An 18,158-nucleotide genomic window follows, 5' to 3' on the forward strand; every position below is an offset into this window, starting at 1 on the left:
GTAAGATGACCGATGGAAAAAAGTAACAGTTTTTCTTTTTTAAGTTTTTTGAAAAATATTCAACATTGCTGAATGAAAAAATGTACAAAATTTGTGGTTATGAGGGGGAAAAGTGAAGGATTTTATGTGGCTAGAGGCCTGAGGCTATAAACAGTTAAAATTTATATTTAAGGACAAGTAAATAACATGAAAAAGAATGCTTGTGGTTTAGTGATAACATGCTGCCTAATTAAAATTTAAAATATATGCAATAATATAGTTTAAATAAATATAAAAACTTAGTAAACATGTTTTATATTTAAATATAAAACCTAAATTAATAACAAAGAAACTAAATATTTCTTTAAAAAAAATTTTAAAAGGCCCTTAAAACAGAAGTTTCTTTGTCAGCTTGTAATTTTTCAGCAACCATCAATTACCAGAAATTTGTAACAGCACATCTGGTTAATTCGTTTCATTGTTTCAGACCTACACTTATACTAACAAAAATGGATTTCATGACCATTATAAAGCATTGTTATAACATTGTCAGTTAGTTGTAAAGACAATTTTATTTCGTTTGTTCACTTTTTATAGCCTTCAGCAGTACTACTCAATCTGTATAAGGAGAGTTATCAGTTTTTCATTTTAAACTATTTAAGACCTTTTTTGTTGACTCTTAGTTATGCGCCTTTTCTTCGCGCTGGAATATTAAGTATTAAGTTCTTTTTTTTAATTTTCATACTTTTTTTTAACCCTACAAAGCAAATAAAAACTTAAGTTTGGAAAATTGTATAATTTTTTGTAGAGTTTTTTTTCCTCTTTTTAATAACATATACATAACCATATACGTTTCTATCATTTGTACATGTCTAACACTTGAATTGTACAAAAATCACAATCAAATATGCATGTATGTGTAACGACATCGATATTCAAAACACAAATGTCCCCTAAACACTCCAGGAATAGAGGCCGGCAACAACAACAAAATAGTTAGAGAAATAGGGAAATCGAACTAAAGTCATTTAAGAAACTCTTACTTATTTGATAACAATTGATGCTTTTGATTACACTGGTGGATGTTGTAGAAGTAGTTACTATCGAAGCTTATGATGTCACATGTGTAAAGATGTTATGCTGCTGGTAACATTTACAACTCTATATTCTTTAATGAAATTGTACTATCAATTCTCAAGCACAGGAGTTTAAAATTGATAATGTAAATTTATGAAGATAATGTGATTATATTGGTTATGTTATGTCACGACAGTTAGTTTTGGACTAGAGCGAGACCTTATACATAAAAGAACTGAATTTTCAGTTTTAAATTTTCTGATCTTTTGAAAATGCATTTCAATAGTATAATATTTTTATACTTAATTAAAAAAATTAAAAACATTGCGAGTTTACTTGGAGGCTTTGTGGCTCATTGTGATACTCTTCGAATTTCCACTTTATGTTGAGATAATTAATTCCCTTACTTATTTCGTTAACTACTTATTTCTTGTGGTATCGGTGAATATCAGCAGGTGTTTCAAATTAAACGATCATGTTTACTAGTGACGTATCTCCAGATCATGGAAAAGAGCTCTACCAAGATAGAGTAGTTTGTGCTCTTGTACGGCTGGACAGTCACACAGAACGTGTTGTACCAATTCCACTACTCCTTCATCCATACAGCTTTATGGGTAGCTTCAATCATACCCAATTATATCAGTCAGAAGCTTAACCGAGTTCATTCCAAGAGGCAAGACAGTGCTAATCCTACCCGTTAACAGAGTGGGCGTGAGCAGTCACAATTTTCCACAAGGTGTGATATTTGCATGTCATCTATCATTTTTGACGAGGTCACCAGGTGAACATGAATATTCACTTTTCGCAAGAATTAAGTCTATGGACGACCCGTTGGTTGCGCATTCATCAGATATTCCTCGTACGCACTTATGTCCTGGAAGCCATATCAATCCAACGTGATGTTATAGCAAGGATTGTATACTATTGAGAACATATTTCGACTTAATAACATTGGAGTTAAGAATCTTGATTGATGCAAGGCTGTCCAAGTATATATGAATAGTCGAATTTTTTATATTTATATCCCGAATTCTTCTCGCCGCTGTATCAATAACACATACCTAAAGGTGTCTGGTAGTTAAATATACTGTAGGTAATTCAGTGCGTTCGATTGTTTAAGTAATATAGCAGATTTAGCAAAATTTCATTCGATATATATGTATATATCAAGGGCAATCATTGGAGTTAGCCAATGATTGCCAGACATACTAATCTTTGTTATTTGATTAAAATAGTCTTGAAATCCAACGCCCACCACCAAACCAAATAAGTCAAAAAAGCTCTTATGACCGCGGTGTACATTCAGTGCACAATGTATACTTAAAGGACATCTTTACTGGATGGTATAGGCATAACTTCGGACTCTAAGCTGTCATGCTGAGGTGATAGAATTAAATCTAAGAACGTATTTGATTGTTAGAAAGCTTTAACTGAATACTTTCTCGGAGTTAAGGTTCACCTCATATGGGTACCAGCCCACTATGGAGTAGTCGGTAACGAAAGGGCGAATGTAATAGCTTAAAATGGAAGGGAGCTCGATGCAATTAACCTGACAAACGCAAAACCATTCGACGCAACAAAAGCTGAACTAAAAATATGGATGAGAGAATTTCATAAGGCCTCTTGGAATAATAAAACAGTGGGTAGACTACGAATATCCTATGATGATTTGATATAATATACATCCTCCGATCAACCTAACCTTAACCTAACCTAAGCTTTGATGCAACGTAATGCTAAGAGTTTGATAAGTAAGATGCTTATGTAGAATTTCTTTTGAACAAATGCAAACAGTCAAATATTTTTTTTTAATTTATTGTTCAAGATAGAAGTTATTGGAATTAATATCATATCTGTAATTTTTTATATAATTTATCTATAAGCTAAATACCTTTATTTAGTATAGAGTTAATAGTACTTGTACATTCTACCAATATAAATTAAGTTTCTGGTAAACTAGCTGCTTAACTCAAAGAGTCGGATAAACTTAAATATTATATGATTAGTCATGGCACTATTCACAAGTATTTCAAGAAGCAAAAGGATTTTATTCTAATAACAGCTATACCCAGTTTGCTTTGGTACCCTAAAAGTAATATAAATAAAAAACCCAATTTACGATTTTGAAGATTCTAACTACAAAAGATTTTAACTACAATATGAAAAATTTAAATAATCTAACAGTTGCCAAAATATACGAAATTGTGTATTTAATTCATATATGTGGTGCGAAGATCTCGCCCGATATCTCTAATGTTCACATAAATATTAAAGTTCTTCATGTAAAATTTTAATATTATATAATAGTTTCACAGATATACGAATTATTCTATTTAATTCATGCAGATGCTCCCCAGATGAAATTCCGCCCTTTTTCCGCCAAAATGCTCAGATAAATATTTAAGTTTTTTTTGTACAAAAATCGAAAAATTTAGTTCTTTTAGTTTCCCAGATAAATAATATTTTGTTTTTAATTGAAAGTTCGCCTGTTATACTCCTAATGTTCAGATAAATGTCAAAGTTCTTCGAGTAAAATTTAAAGATTCTAGCTTTAATAGGTTCTCAGATATAAAAATTTCTCTATTTAATTCAGTTTAACGTCCGCTTCTGATGAAAGTCTACTCTTTTTCCTCCAGCGACTAAACGATCTACGTTTACAAAATCGATGTATAATATGAAAAATGTATAATATCAATTTTTCGGAACAAATGTCTGACCTAATACGGCTTAGTTTAACATTACACCATCAAACTAAATATTATTGCTGCAATAGTTAATAACACATCCTTTTGAAATTTCTTACACATAATTCCAACACCAAATAACACTTCCTTATTTGTTGCTTTTGTTGTTGTTGTCGATAACTAGTTATAGTTGGTGACATTTGAAAAACGCACCCGGACATACATTCACTGTCTCACACACAAACACTCACTAATACGGAGAGATGTTGTTACAACTTGCTATTTAACATTCCATTTTTGTAAAGTCATCGCAGATGTTACCCTGCAGTTCAAGGTGACCCGAAAAATGGACTGTTTTAAAGATTACAAAATTGTGTTTTTTTTTTGTTATTCTAGTTCTAGTACTTAGATATAAGCCTAAAATTATACTACACTTGACTTAATAATGCATTAATTCTTTGGGTCACTAAAGGAACGACCGCCTTCCTTTTTATGTAACAAAATATTAGACAATCAAATGGTGAGAAATTTTGAAAAAAAATGCGCTCAAAAGTTAGCATTTAAAACTGCCGCTGTCGTCATCAACATTGATGTTATTGTATTTACTGTTGTTGTTGTCGCTTTTGTTGTGGTCGTTGTTGTTCTTGCTGTTATTGTCGTTCTTGCTGCTATTGTGGCATGCATGAATAATTCATTACACATCGCCTTCATAATTTCCCATCAACACAATTCAGTTCCCTTATGATTCCCTATTTTTGTTTTTTTTCGAATATTTTCTCTCTTTTTGTTTGATCCTTTGCAGGGTCTTATGTACATATTTGTAAGTGTGTGTTTGAATATGCATGTATGTATGTTGATTTTAATGTACACATTTCTTTGTATTTTTCATTGTAACGCTTGATGTCTTTTATTATTTTTTTTTTGCTTTTTCTCTTTCTGTTTGTTTCATTTGTCCCAGTAGTGGCTGAATTTTCATGAATGTTTATTTTGTGGTTTTCCATACTTGCGACAAAAAAGTAGTCGTTGGGTGGAGGGCAAGGAATTTATTTGAATGGAGTCATTGAGCGGGTATAAAACAAATGAAAACATGAAAATATCCCAGAATAATTTAAATACAAGAAGGACATTGATATAAACTAAAGGACTTAAGATTGCTATAAAGAATGTTTATGCGTAAGTATGTAAATATTAAATATAACTAAGTATACATATATGTATATGTATGGTTAGTACACATACTAATAAAGTACGTAAGTAAGTAGCAGTAGTTAGTAGTATATGAGAGTACTAACTCATTTATATAAAACAAACATTGACCTCGTTACAAGCGTGCTGAAAAACAAAAATCAAGTGCTAAAAAGGAATTTTAGCAACAACAGTAGCAGCAGCAGCAGCAGCAGCAATATCAGTATCATCATAATAATGCCCACAGTTAATGTGAATGACACTAAAGCATTTTTATGTGACACAAAATAAGACGACGAGAAAAAAAGCGAATACCATCAATCTGCTGAATAGTTGGTTAGAACGATAAGAAGGAAGTTATATTCTTTTATGTTAAGTATTTTTATAGATGCAGGCAATGGGTCATAATGTTTAAATTAGTAGAAAAAAATTTTGCTAAACTAAAAAGATGCACATAGTTTTTGATCAGCTTTCATTTGGTATAAGCGGCCTTTGTCGTTAAAATAAAAATAAGTAAGTGACCAATTTAAATATAGCATTATATAAGCACTTTATGCTTCAACTATAGTTTTATGTTCCAATTATTGATATCCTTTTATAAGAATTTTTTATGAATCTTCTTAATTAACCAAAAATAAACAATTTATATCTTAATAAAAATTTATTTTCATAATTTTATTTTCCCCGATTATACCACCACTATTTTTCGTTTAACCGCTAGTTAAGTTAGGAAAAAGTAATAGTAAAATACAGTCTATTAATTTAACTAATTGAAATTCAACTTTTCAAAATTTTAGTTTTAAAGGAAATACTCAAACATGTTATCAGCTGCTGCGCGATTTATAAAGTCCGATGCTGAGAAACTTTGTTTACTGGATGTAATTCCTCTGAATCTTATAGCGTTCATTAAACTGTTAAGTAATTAATTACATTTTCATTTATAATTACTTGTAATGTGTAATTGAACAGTAACCAATTACAATTATTTGTAATTTCTAAATAAACAATAATCTATTACAATTACTTGTAATTGTAATTGAAGTTTTGCAAATTACTATGACTGGTAATCGTAATTTTCACTTTTTAAAAATTCCACTTAATTATAAAGAACAAAATTTACAGTTACATGTAATTGTTATTGAAAATATTTCAACTACAATTACAAGTGGCTGTAATTGGCACAACTTCTATTACAATTACGCGTAGTCTGGTAACAGGATTACACAAGTAGTTCATTACATGGTCAATAACAATTACTTGTGATGTGTAATTGAGGAATAACCAATTACAATTACTTGTTATACCCTACACCACCATAGTGTGGAGGGTATTATGCGTTTGTGCTGATGTTTGTAACACCCAAAAATATTGGTTTTAGACCCACATTAAAGTATACCAATCGTCTGTCTATCTGTGTGTCCATGTAAACATTGTGCGCACGCTACAGGTCGCAATTTTCAAAATAATTTGATGATATTTGGCACATACTCTTTTCTTAGTTCAAGTACGAATGCTATTTAAAATTGTGAAATCGGTCCATTATTTCGCCTAGCCCCCATATAACCTTATCCCCCGAAAAGGGCCTTTAGGCTCATAATTACGTTAAATATTTTATTATGTCAAAAAAAATCTGCAAAACTTAGTTTCATAGAACGATAAATGACACTACTAATTTTTATAGTGATCGGGCTTCATTTGACAAACTCCCGTTCAGAAAATGTCTTGAAGGTCAAAATTCACTTATAATTTCTAATAAAACGATTAAAATCTACATAAATAACTCTGAGGTAGACGTAAATTCCTCTACCAAAATTTATAAGGAGAAGCCCATATTTACCCTTACTCCTCCGTATGCCCTCTTGTAGAAAATCTCTTTTTTTGTCAATAATACGTAAAAATATTCCACAGAGGAATTCTGAGTTGTATTCGAAGTATTTTTTGATGGAGTGACGGTTAGAAGTGGCGAAGCAGTTGGAATGATGTTTGTCGAGATGTTGTTGTAAATATGTTCAACGTATCACAGTAACCCTAAGAGCTACTGAAATAAGTCTTATAGATCTGTATTTTCAAGCTAACAATTACGTTCATAGATTCTGTTACCGTAACAACATAGTATACCACCACATACTTGACGACTTAAGAGGTCAATGACTATTTTGGAGTGAACCTTTCGATGATGCATTATTATGAAAAGGAACCACATTTTAAAAATAAATGGATGGACTATTACTATATTAATTATATACTAAAATTTGTTTATCTGTGAAGTACCATCAACAGTTTGTTAATATATTTAATACTAATATAGACATTTAAAACTAAAATGAGAGAAATACCAATAAAGAAAGTGGGTATGTAATAAAAAATATAAAACTTTTCTTAGCTTTATAAATATATATAAATTCGGTCTATTAAAGAATATTCAACAATGCTTAAAGCATTGTTAAAAGAAGAGTAATCCTTTAAAGTGTTGAGAATTTTTCGATAGCTTTGATTGTCGCAATCATCAAATAAATTTATTTTTACCCAAACTGGTCAATTCATTTGATTAATTAACAAATTCAAATTTATGTTTTTTTAATTAATATGTTAATTAATATTAAATATGAGTTTTATTACTAAAGTTAATTGTTGTTATTATTTCATTAATTGTAAAGACGTCTTTTTTCGCATTTCGTAGGTCAAAATTGTGCTCTTCCTACAAGCTGTTTTAAGACAGATTTTTAATTAAAATTGAGTTTTTGTAAAAAAAAAACAAGTATGTATATTCGGACGTAGCCGACCATATGATACCCTTCACCAGTCAGTATGTCGAAAATGGGGACTATTTAAAAAAATAAAGTATTTGATTTGTTTTTTAACTTTATTTCGGAATATTTTTACTTTTTTGCCAAAAAAAGATATTTTTTTTACAGTAGAGCAAAATATGGCCTTATCCTTATAAATGTTGGTAGGGGGAGTTAAGTCTACTTCAAAGTTATTTATGTAGTATTTAAAAGTGTTAATAGTGTTTGTAAGTGAATTTTGATCTTTAATCGACTAGGAAAATGATTCTAAGTGTTAATAGTGTTTGTAAGTGAATTTTTATCTTTATTCGACTCAGAAAATGATTCTAAGCCGATTAGTATACTTTAAGGTGGGTAAAGGACGAATATTTTTGTATGTTATAAACATCAGCACAAATCCAATATACCCACCCTACTAAAGTGGTGTAGAGTATAAACACATAAATGCATGGAGTACTCCGACACATATTATGCGTATGATTAATATTTTTTCGAGGTTTAATTACATATCAATCATACGTAAGCAAATTATAAATATTTTTTGTTTTAAAATTTGTATAATAATTTAATTACATGTTTATTAAAAAAATCACTGTTTTAGTTGTAGTCATAAAAAAACTCATTAGCTAAATAATAAAAAATATTACAAATTAACAACAAAAAAACTTTAATTATAAACTTGTCACAACATTTGGTTTATTTATAGATATGTATTATTTTTATTAATATTGCTCGCTATTATTTATTAATATTTTCATTAAGAAAATGTTTAAAAATCCTTGTTTATAGCCTTCATTTACTAACAATAATTTGAAATTTTTGGTAAATTACAAATTATTAGTTTTTAATATAACTGAAAGTTTCCAAGGGTTATTAATAATATATCATGATTATTAAAATAAAGAAAAAAACAAATATTATAATAACTAATGTGAATAAAGTATGTAATAAATAACAGCCACTTACAAATATGTTTGAAAACTATACAAAGCAATTTGTGATTAACGCCTTAATATCGAAGTTGATTTATCGATATCCTACAACCTGCAAATTAGTACGACTAACTTTCTGTTCTTCAGCGGATTATAAATCATTACTCTAAAAACTTTAAACTTTTGTTTCGATCGGTCCATACTAAACATATTTTGCATAAAACGCTAACATAAGGAAATAATATAGTTAAAGTTTACTTCGATCAAATAAGCTACCACTTGTGACCCCTAATCCCTGAACGGATTAATAAATTTGTTTTAAAAATACTCACCCAAAAAGAAAAACCTCAAATTCATATGCATGAATGCATGTCAAAATATAGTTTTACCATAATTTGTTAAAAAATATATTCTAAAAAACTAACAAAAATATATATTTCTATGTACAGAAATAACAAAAAAAAAACAAGTAAGAAATAATAGTCGGGCGAGACCGACCATATTATAGTCTACACCTGTTACAAAAAGAAAAATGTAAATTATTTTTCATAATGAAACATTTAGGTTGAATTGTACCTTGCCTCAGATATAGTTAAGCCATTTATTGTTGAATAAAACTGTGGACACTTAAGTAAAATTTTGAAGAGGGCTTTTTATAAGGGCTAGGATCAAACGAGGCCCTGTAACTATAAAGTTCATCAGGGTCATTAAGACTAGTATGGAACTTGGTTTTGCAGCTTTTTGTTGAGATACGAGTACATTAAACATAATAATGAACTTATAAGACCTATACGGCGGTTCAGTTGTATAGGGGCTAGGCGAAACATAGGACTTATCTGAACCATTTTCAACAGACTTTGTCTCTGGAACAATAGAAGATCATGTACCAAATTTCATAGAATTATCTTCAAAACTTCGATCATGCAAACCTTGTAATCAAACTACTGATTACAAGGTTTGCATGGACGGACGGACATAGCCAAATCGACTCATAAAAAGATTGTGAGTCGATCAGTATACTTTCAGGGCCTAAGAATATTATTGTGCGTTACAAACATCAGCACAAATCCAATATACCCTCCCTACTAAAGTTGTGTAGGGTATAATTATACATATATACAAACATACCTATATATAAGAAATATTATTTAGATGTTTGTTTATATAGAATTTGTTGTTTTTGTATATTTTTATTTAAATATTTGTATGTGTGTATTTTATATATAGTTTTAAGGTTTACTTTAATATTTTTGCCTGTTTGTGTAAAATAACAATAATAGTTTTGGAAATATCTAGTCTAAGTAGTTGTAGTATTTTAATTTAAAATATAAATTAAACTAAAACAACAATTACAATTACAAATATACACATGTATGTATGCGAATACAAAAAAAAAATATTTTTTTATTAGTCTATTGTTGTTTTTGTGTGTTAAATATTTAAAACAAAAAGGAACAGCAAGAGTGTGAACAGTAGAAAACCACATAAGCCACAAAAACTACAATTATAACGTTTATGATGTTGTTGTAGTTGTTGCAAGTTAAAAGCTTTAAAGATTGTTGCTGTAATATATACGTTGCTAAATATAATAATATAAGGGTGTTGCTGTTATGTATGGAAGCTACTCAAATAGTTTTCATAACAAACTAACTCAAAAATCAAATACACCCTAATAATACAGCCCAACATAAAAAATAAATTTCAATAACCCCAGAACTATATTTCATAAGCTGATTCCGTATATGGAAATAAAAAGTCGTGTGTCTGCTTCTGAACCTATTCTTTAATTTATAGAAATGCTTTTTGCATACATTTAGGGCCTCATAAACTGGTGGTAACAGGGCTCTAAATGATAAAATACTTTTGTAACTGTTATAACTTAATTTATTTATTTACATTTTTACGGTTCTAGTTAAGTTCTAGTTCAGTTCTAGTTCAGTTCTAGTTCAGTTCTAGTTCAGTTCTTGTTCAGTTCTAGTTCAGTTCTAGTTCAGTTCTAGTTCAGTTCTAGTTTAGGTAGGCTCGTCTAAGGTTTTTACTAATTTGATGACAATCGAAGCGAGTGAGTTTTGGTGTTCTTTTTTGTTTCTTTGATATAAAATTGGGAATTCCAAAATTGATATGAATTGAAATGATGTTAAATGTTTATGATGATAATCCAAATAACTTTCGGTTTTAGTAACAATTACTAAAAGTTGGAAGTTACACATGAAAAATATGCAAACGCCTCTTCTGACTTTTCCTTTAACCATAGGTATTTATAATAACAAAAGTTGTCCGGAAGCAGGATGCTATTAAATTTCTAGCATATAAAAGTATTAATAATCAAAAACTATTGTTATGATTTCAAGGAATTGATTTAAACGCAATATGTATTATATATTTACAATGGCTCTGTTCAATAACTAGTATTTATTAATAATTTTCACAAAAATATTTCAAATTTGCATTGAAATACAAAAAACAATTTATGATAATTTATAAAAATTTTTAATTGTGATACTATAGGACGTACCTCAAATTTTTACGCTGGTCCTTACATATTTTCAAAAATTTTTATCTTTAAGTGAACTAGTATGTATGTTAGGTTTAATGCAAAAAAAAATCTTTCAGAAACTTGAAGATATAGAATGAAACAATAAGCAGTTTTACATTCTTATCTCAAAAGATAATTTTATTGCAGGCCAGTGTTATCTGCAAAATAATTTCAATTCACACTTTCAATATTGGACATTTATCGCTCTTATGTGGGCCAAAGTAATGGCATAATATTGAAATTTAATATTAAAATGGCTACACCCTGTAAAAATAAACGTGTGAAACAACAGTCCTTTTATGACAATTTTGCATACTCCGATTTTTATAATTAACCGTTCGTCCTTATAAAAAGATTTCATTGTTAAAAGGTCTTACAATGAACTTTTTAAATAACACAATGATACACCATAAAATGCACAGGTTTTCGTATAATAATTCCATTTCGTTATAGTCCTTAGAGTACGAATATACTTTTTAATTTTTCCCGAAAATAGCTCTTTTTTTACATATTTTGCCTTTAAAAAGTATCTAAACGAAGTAGTTACTTTTTAAGGGCAAAATATGTGTAAAAGACTTATTTTTGAGGTTTAAAAGTCATATGTTTGGTCTGAGATAATGCCATTTAAGTAAAAAAAGCTCCCACTTCTTCATAAATTTTTTTGTTATCTTTTATTACTTTTGAAAAGAAGCACATTGTTTTGTGGTGTAACTGATTTTAAAAATATTTATAAACATTTATATACATAAATAAATTTGTATGGAGAAACCAGAAAATTAAGCATAACTCTTCAGTTTTTTTATAGATTTGCTAAAATTGAAAACGTAATGTGCTTCTTTTGAAAAGTAATAAGAGATAAAAATTAAAAATTGTGAAAAATGGGGATTTTTTGCTTTTTAAACTAAAAATATGTTCGTATTAGTATATGAGATCCTCAGCATTTCGTTTTTGTTCACTTTTGTATCACAGTATAATTATATGTACGCGTCGTATGATGCTAATATTGGTATCAAGTGAGAGCTGGGAATCTTTACATTGTATCTATATTATTTTTAACTCAGACAAAAAATCTAATAAAATAAATTTAAAAATAAATTTTAATTACGAAGCAAAATTTTTAACAACATTAATGACGTTTCAAAATAATTTTAACTTTGGTAAATTCGAAATTGAAATATTTATTTTTCTCTACAAGACTTTTTTGAGAAGCTATATTAAATTTGAAGAAAATTATCATGTTAGGACCATGAACGTAATCTACATAGCAATCTTGGAAATAATGATATCGCCTTTAATCGTCAGTTTTAGAATATTGTCGTTTTTTAGTTTTTGGCAATAGTTATACACTAATTCATTGGAACGAATTAATACTCGAAATAGTTTTAATTCGTAAATTAAAAATTAATTAGCTTAAATATCTTTATACAGAAAAGTATTTCACAAGTAGGAAAACTAATATTAAAAAACTCTTAAAAAATTATCCGGTTATTAACCGGCTAATATAAAACTAAAAAATATTTGGTGAATAAACCGAATAATCAGAAACTGCAAGAGTTAGAGTCCTAAATTTTTGACATCTATGGCTAACGTGGCACTTTCCATAGAAAGAAAATATAAAATCAGTATATCTAAAAAATATAATTTAATAGGAACCACTTTAGTGTCAATATGATTATTTAAGGAAAGAGGAGCGGACTAGCAGTACAATACAAAAATTCGCTTATCGCTTATCGCTTCGAATTTTCCAATTTTGCGCAAAGAACTCTGCGTTCAATGTAAATATTTTGTGTAATAAATTCGGACTATCAATGAAGGCGTTGCACATCCTGAATAAAATATAATTATCTGAGCTAGCTTCTTCAAATTTTCAAAGAAGATCTTTAATAATCATCTAAATATTTTATGGAAAAAGAGAGGACTTTCATTGGGGGCGATGGAACCTCTAATATGAATTAAATACAAAAATTTTTAATCTGGAAAACTATTTGAGCTGGAATCTTTAAATTTTTTACGAAGAACTTCAACGTCCATCTGAACATTCATTAGAGGTGCTTGAAACTTCTTCTATGAATTAAATATAGAATTTTGTATATCTGGGAAACTATTAGAGTTAAAAAATTCAAATTATACATGAAGAACCTTGGCATTCAATTGGGGCCTTGATATCCCCCACTTCAATTAAGAAAATATATATCGGGAAAACTATTAAATATATTATTAAAATTTTTAATAGGTTACATTAAAATCTAAACTAATGTTTGAAAAAATTGGCGAACTTGCAATAATTTGCATCTGGATAACTATTATAGTTAGAATTTATAAAATCGTAGTGTTTTTTATTAACTTTGTTTATAGAGTAGCGAAGCAAATTGGGTATAGGTAGTCCACCTATAAACGTAACTTAACTTCTGTCTAAGAACAAATAAATTGACAAGTAAAGTTAAGTTTCTTTGAGTCTTTTAAATATTTCACGCATATAGTAGTTACAACAGATTTGATAAAAAGAAACATAAAATTGTAATGTTTTGTTTTAATACAAAATATTGTTTATAGCAACAAGCTTGTCACTTTGACAAAGAACAACAAAATCAATCTCAAATGAACTATTTAATCGACCGTTGTTATAAAAATTTAATATCTTTTATAATATATATTTTTTATTATATTATTTATAGTGTAATTACATTCGTAATACACTTTTAAATAGTTGCATAGTTATAAAAAAATTCTAACTCAAATCTACCATAACAAATGAAGAATCTCTCCTCAAATTCTCTAGTTATTGTTCTTTCCACTTGACTTTTTTATTGTTTTAAAGAATACGATAACAAAAATTCAATTCGAAGAATCGACTAAATCCTCTTTAGCGCCAGCATAAAATTTTATTTTTGTTGAATATAATGAAACAAATTAAAACAATAGTAAAAGATACTCATACTAAATTATAGTGCATATACAATGTTCGTCAGTATGCTCGTATGTTATTTGCACATACGCGTAAAAGCAGTTTGTTTTAGTTGAAATTTTTGAAAAATAAAATACCTACAATTCGAAGTAATCTCAATTTTTTGCCTTCATCTTCTTCTCCTACATATGAAAACAAAAAGGACAAGGCGCCTCTGAAGGACTTAAACAAAATAGAACAAAACAATACAAAAAGAAAATATTTATACAAAGTCATAAACTGTGAAATCGAGCATAAAACCTTAAAAAATACACAGATACATGTAGACAAATGTAATTATCCTTTTTCGCAGCTTTAACACGTTATGAAAATACAAACACATATATGTAATTATGAACATGTATATGTAATATTAGATTAATATGTTAGACTGAAGAACAACGCACAAAGAATCGTAAAATTAGTTTTCCTTTCGCTTTCGTTTCTGTAAATTTCTATTGCATTGCAGTGAAGTAGTAGTATGAAGAGATATTTTCCTATTTCCATCGACTAGATTTTGTGGTGACGTCCTATTCCGTATCCTGCTGTAACAGGTGTAAAATAGTTTTGCAATAGCCATGATCACCAAAAAAATAAAAATGTATATAAAAGTATGTACTTGAAGATTGTCGTCGGATTATAGACAAAACCAAATGGAAATGATACGTCTATACATTGCAATATTTTGTATCTAGTCTTGTATATCTTCTCTGCGAAATTAGTTGTTAGTTTAAGTTGGTTGATATTTTTGACTAGACTTGGAAAAATGTGCTTGGTTTGTTACATTGTTGCAGGATGACGACAACGACAAAGACGACGAAGACTTGTGTCTTTGAGGCGTTATAAGTCGAAAGAATGTTGTCGGTCATTCGTTATACGCTTCGTCTCTTCTGATTATTGTCGTCATTGGTATTTTTTGACAGAATTCTGTTTTTCGAATTCTCTCGACGACACAACGCTGTGGCGACTATGGATTTCCTTTCGGAGGAGACTCTATTCTAAGAAGAAATATAAAATTTACATCCGCTCTGTTGCTTGTGGTACTTTCTGATTTTAGATGCCTTAAAGATTATTGAAAATACTGTATACAGTCTGGGGGAATTAAATACGTAGGAATGAGTCGATAATTGAAAAATTAATTACACCGATATTTAAAGTTTTTTGAAGACCAGTTGTTTTTCAATCGTTTTTAATTTTATTACGTAAGTATTTTCTCCGCCGAAATAGATAATGATAAAATTCATAGAATTTAAAATGAGAATTTTTTAACAAATTCTAAATTTCTCCAACCTATTCTTTTAATTATGTTCTACAAATTTTGCTGTTAATCTATTTAGTTTGATTAAGTTTAAACAATACATTCCGATCTGAATATAAAGCAAAAAGTATATATTTATTTGTAAAAATATCAGTGCATTTTTATACATTTTCAATATTTGATAATAGTTGCATTAAAAAATATCATAATTTTTAGATCATTTCACCTATAAGACTTTCCGATTACACTAACAATTGTAACTCAATCTTAAAAATCTTTAGAAAATAATATTTCTTTGTGTTTGGTATGATGTCTATCTACCTGATAAGTACTACTACAAAATGCTCATGTTACGCTGACGGCTCGTCTTGACGGTGCCAAAGAAGTCCGTCACCAAAAGGATTTATTGCACTGAACGCGAGTATTTAGGCAAATTTTGCAAGCAACGCTACAGGTACCAACAGTTAAAGTTCGTACTATATAAGTGACAGCGTTTTAAGCAGAGATCATCAGTATCTATTTAGATTTTCAACTAAGAACAACTTAAAACGACAAAAAATTTTACTTTTGAAAATGTCTTCAGTTATGCATTACTATCCAATGCACCAATCATCCAAGGTGTCGGTATACCAAACACCAGGGGTTAATTACAACAATGTAAGTTTTTGATAAAATTCCAAATGAACTCCATAATTTAATAATACTTTGTTTAATTTTCTAGATGATCTATCCACCAAATCAACAAATATACCCAACACCTATGGAACAAACTTATCATCAGCCTACTGCTCAACCTACGAGTAACGATGTTGAAATGCAACGTAATTCGTCGGACGAAAGCATACCACAATCGGAACCAGTACGCACTAAATTGAAACGCTCCCGAACAGCATTTACCAGTTCCCAACTTGTACAGCTGGAAAGTGAATTCAAAAGGAATATGTATTTATATCGTACCCGACGAATTGAAATTGCCCAGCGGTTGTCACTTTGTGAGAGACAAGTTAAAATTTGGTTTCAAATCGTCGCATGAAATATAAGAAAGATATACAAGGTCCGCAAGAAACCAAAACAGCTACCAAAGCTACTCAGCCCATGACAGAACAAAATGTTCATAAGGGCATTGTACAGCGTTTGATGTCGTATTCTCAAGATCCCTCATTGCAATCGGCTGAGAAACGTACTCATAGCACTGCTTTTCCAAGCGCTGCTGCTACTACTTCAAATCCCGCCAAAGTTCATCATGCTGAAGTTAGTTTTCCCAAGGAAATGCCAGTTACAAAAATATCTCCCAGTCCAAATCAATCATTTACTCCAGATCTAAATGAAATATTAGATCATCTTTCGGAAAGTTCTCCAACAAGTAGTCAAAACACTTCTTCGTCTTCCTTAAATACATCCAGCTATACTTCATACAATTTGGACATGGTTTTGCAATCGATTAAACAAGATTTGGAACTATCAGCTCAGGCTTGGTCAAGGGGTTCGGTTGCAAATGCAAATCATGGCAGCAACAATCATTTGAGTATCGCTAGCACGGCTGGCAATGATTTGCCAACCCATCAACCACAACAACGCACACAATGGACTTCAAATGTTCCAAGTGCTACACCCACACCTTCTATGAATTTGACTTGGGGAGAAACAGTTGCAAAAGCCATGAAAGTAAATCGTTCTCATTTAAATTCAACTGGAATGTACTATAACTATAATAACTGAAGATATGGTTTCACAAGCTATTTCAGTATATAATTTAATAGATATTCTTATTCCTTAGTAACACGTCACTTTAATTGACGATAATTAATTTAAGCTATATAATTGCATGTGAATTAGCCTTTAAAGGCATTTTAATACTTAAGTTAAAATATTTTAATATTAATATATTATATAGTATTTTTGGTAGTTTTAATTTAGAAAAATAATAATTATAAATTATAATAAGGTTTTCTGTACCATATATGAATAAGTTTTGTTTAGATAATATAGATTTATTTTTTAATAATGATAATATATGTACATACACACATATTCAAATAATAAATATGTCTTTTTATCCTATTAAACTTTTTTATTTAAAAACATTTTTGTGCAAAATATTTTCAACACATTTCTTGAAATTGATCTGAAGCGCAGTCTACATACAAGATACAACATGATATGATATATTACAGTAACCTAAAGTTTTAATGTTACTATAACAATCATCGGAAAGTTTCATATTTATATTTAGTGAATGGCACTAAATGTTTATATTAACGAAAATATATGTTTTTACCACGCCTACATAAATCAATAAAATATACTAAATATATTAACTAATAGTGATTAATATCAGCAATTGTTAGTCATTTAAACTGTAGCATATTTCTTAAATGTAAACAAACAAATTTGATGTTTTTAGGAGTTTTTGATAGAAATACGAAAATTATGTAAAAATAAATAAAAATAAGAATGAATACGATTAGAAAAAAAAAAACAGAAATTTATACAAAATAACTTTTTTTAAGAAAATTATATATATAATTAGACTTATCGCGCTGAATAATTGTCTCCATTTTTTTTGGAATTAGTTCAACATCACATTCATTAGATGAAAAATCAAATCGCCATCATATGCTATAATTTTTATCAATACAATTTATCTCGTGAATAGGGGACGAGATCAAAGAATTTTTAGGAGTTTTTTTTCTTTGTAAAATAGTCAGTCATCAAACTTTGAGATTTTTTACTTTATATGTTGCTTATACAACTCTTGATATCCGGAAAATAGATCA

General features: G+C 29.1%; 1 protein-coding gene across 1 annotated transcript; it reads left to right on the forward strand.

Moving 5' to 3' along the window:
* The first annotated feature begins 15,954 nt into the window (after positions 1–15,954).
* LOC111674621 (protein zerknuellt 1) lies at positions 15,955–17,100 on the forward strand. Its single transcript, XM_023435277.2, is given in 4 exon segments — positions 15,955–16,038; positions 16,103–16,397; positions 16,400–16,900; positions 16,973–17,100. Coding segments are annotated over 4 exon segments (1,008 nt in total).
* The last annotated feature ends 1,058 nt before the right edge of the window (positions 17,101–18,158 follow it).

Source organism: Lucilia cuprina, chromosome 2 (genome assembly GCF_022045245.1).
Source record: "Lucilia cuprina isolate Lc7/37 chromosome 2, ASM2204524v1, whole genome shotgun sequence".
Lineage (NCBI taxonomy): Eukaryota > Metazoa > Arthropoda > Insecta > Diptera > Calliphoridae > Lucilia > Lucilia cuprina.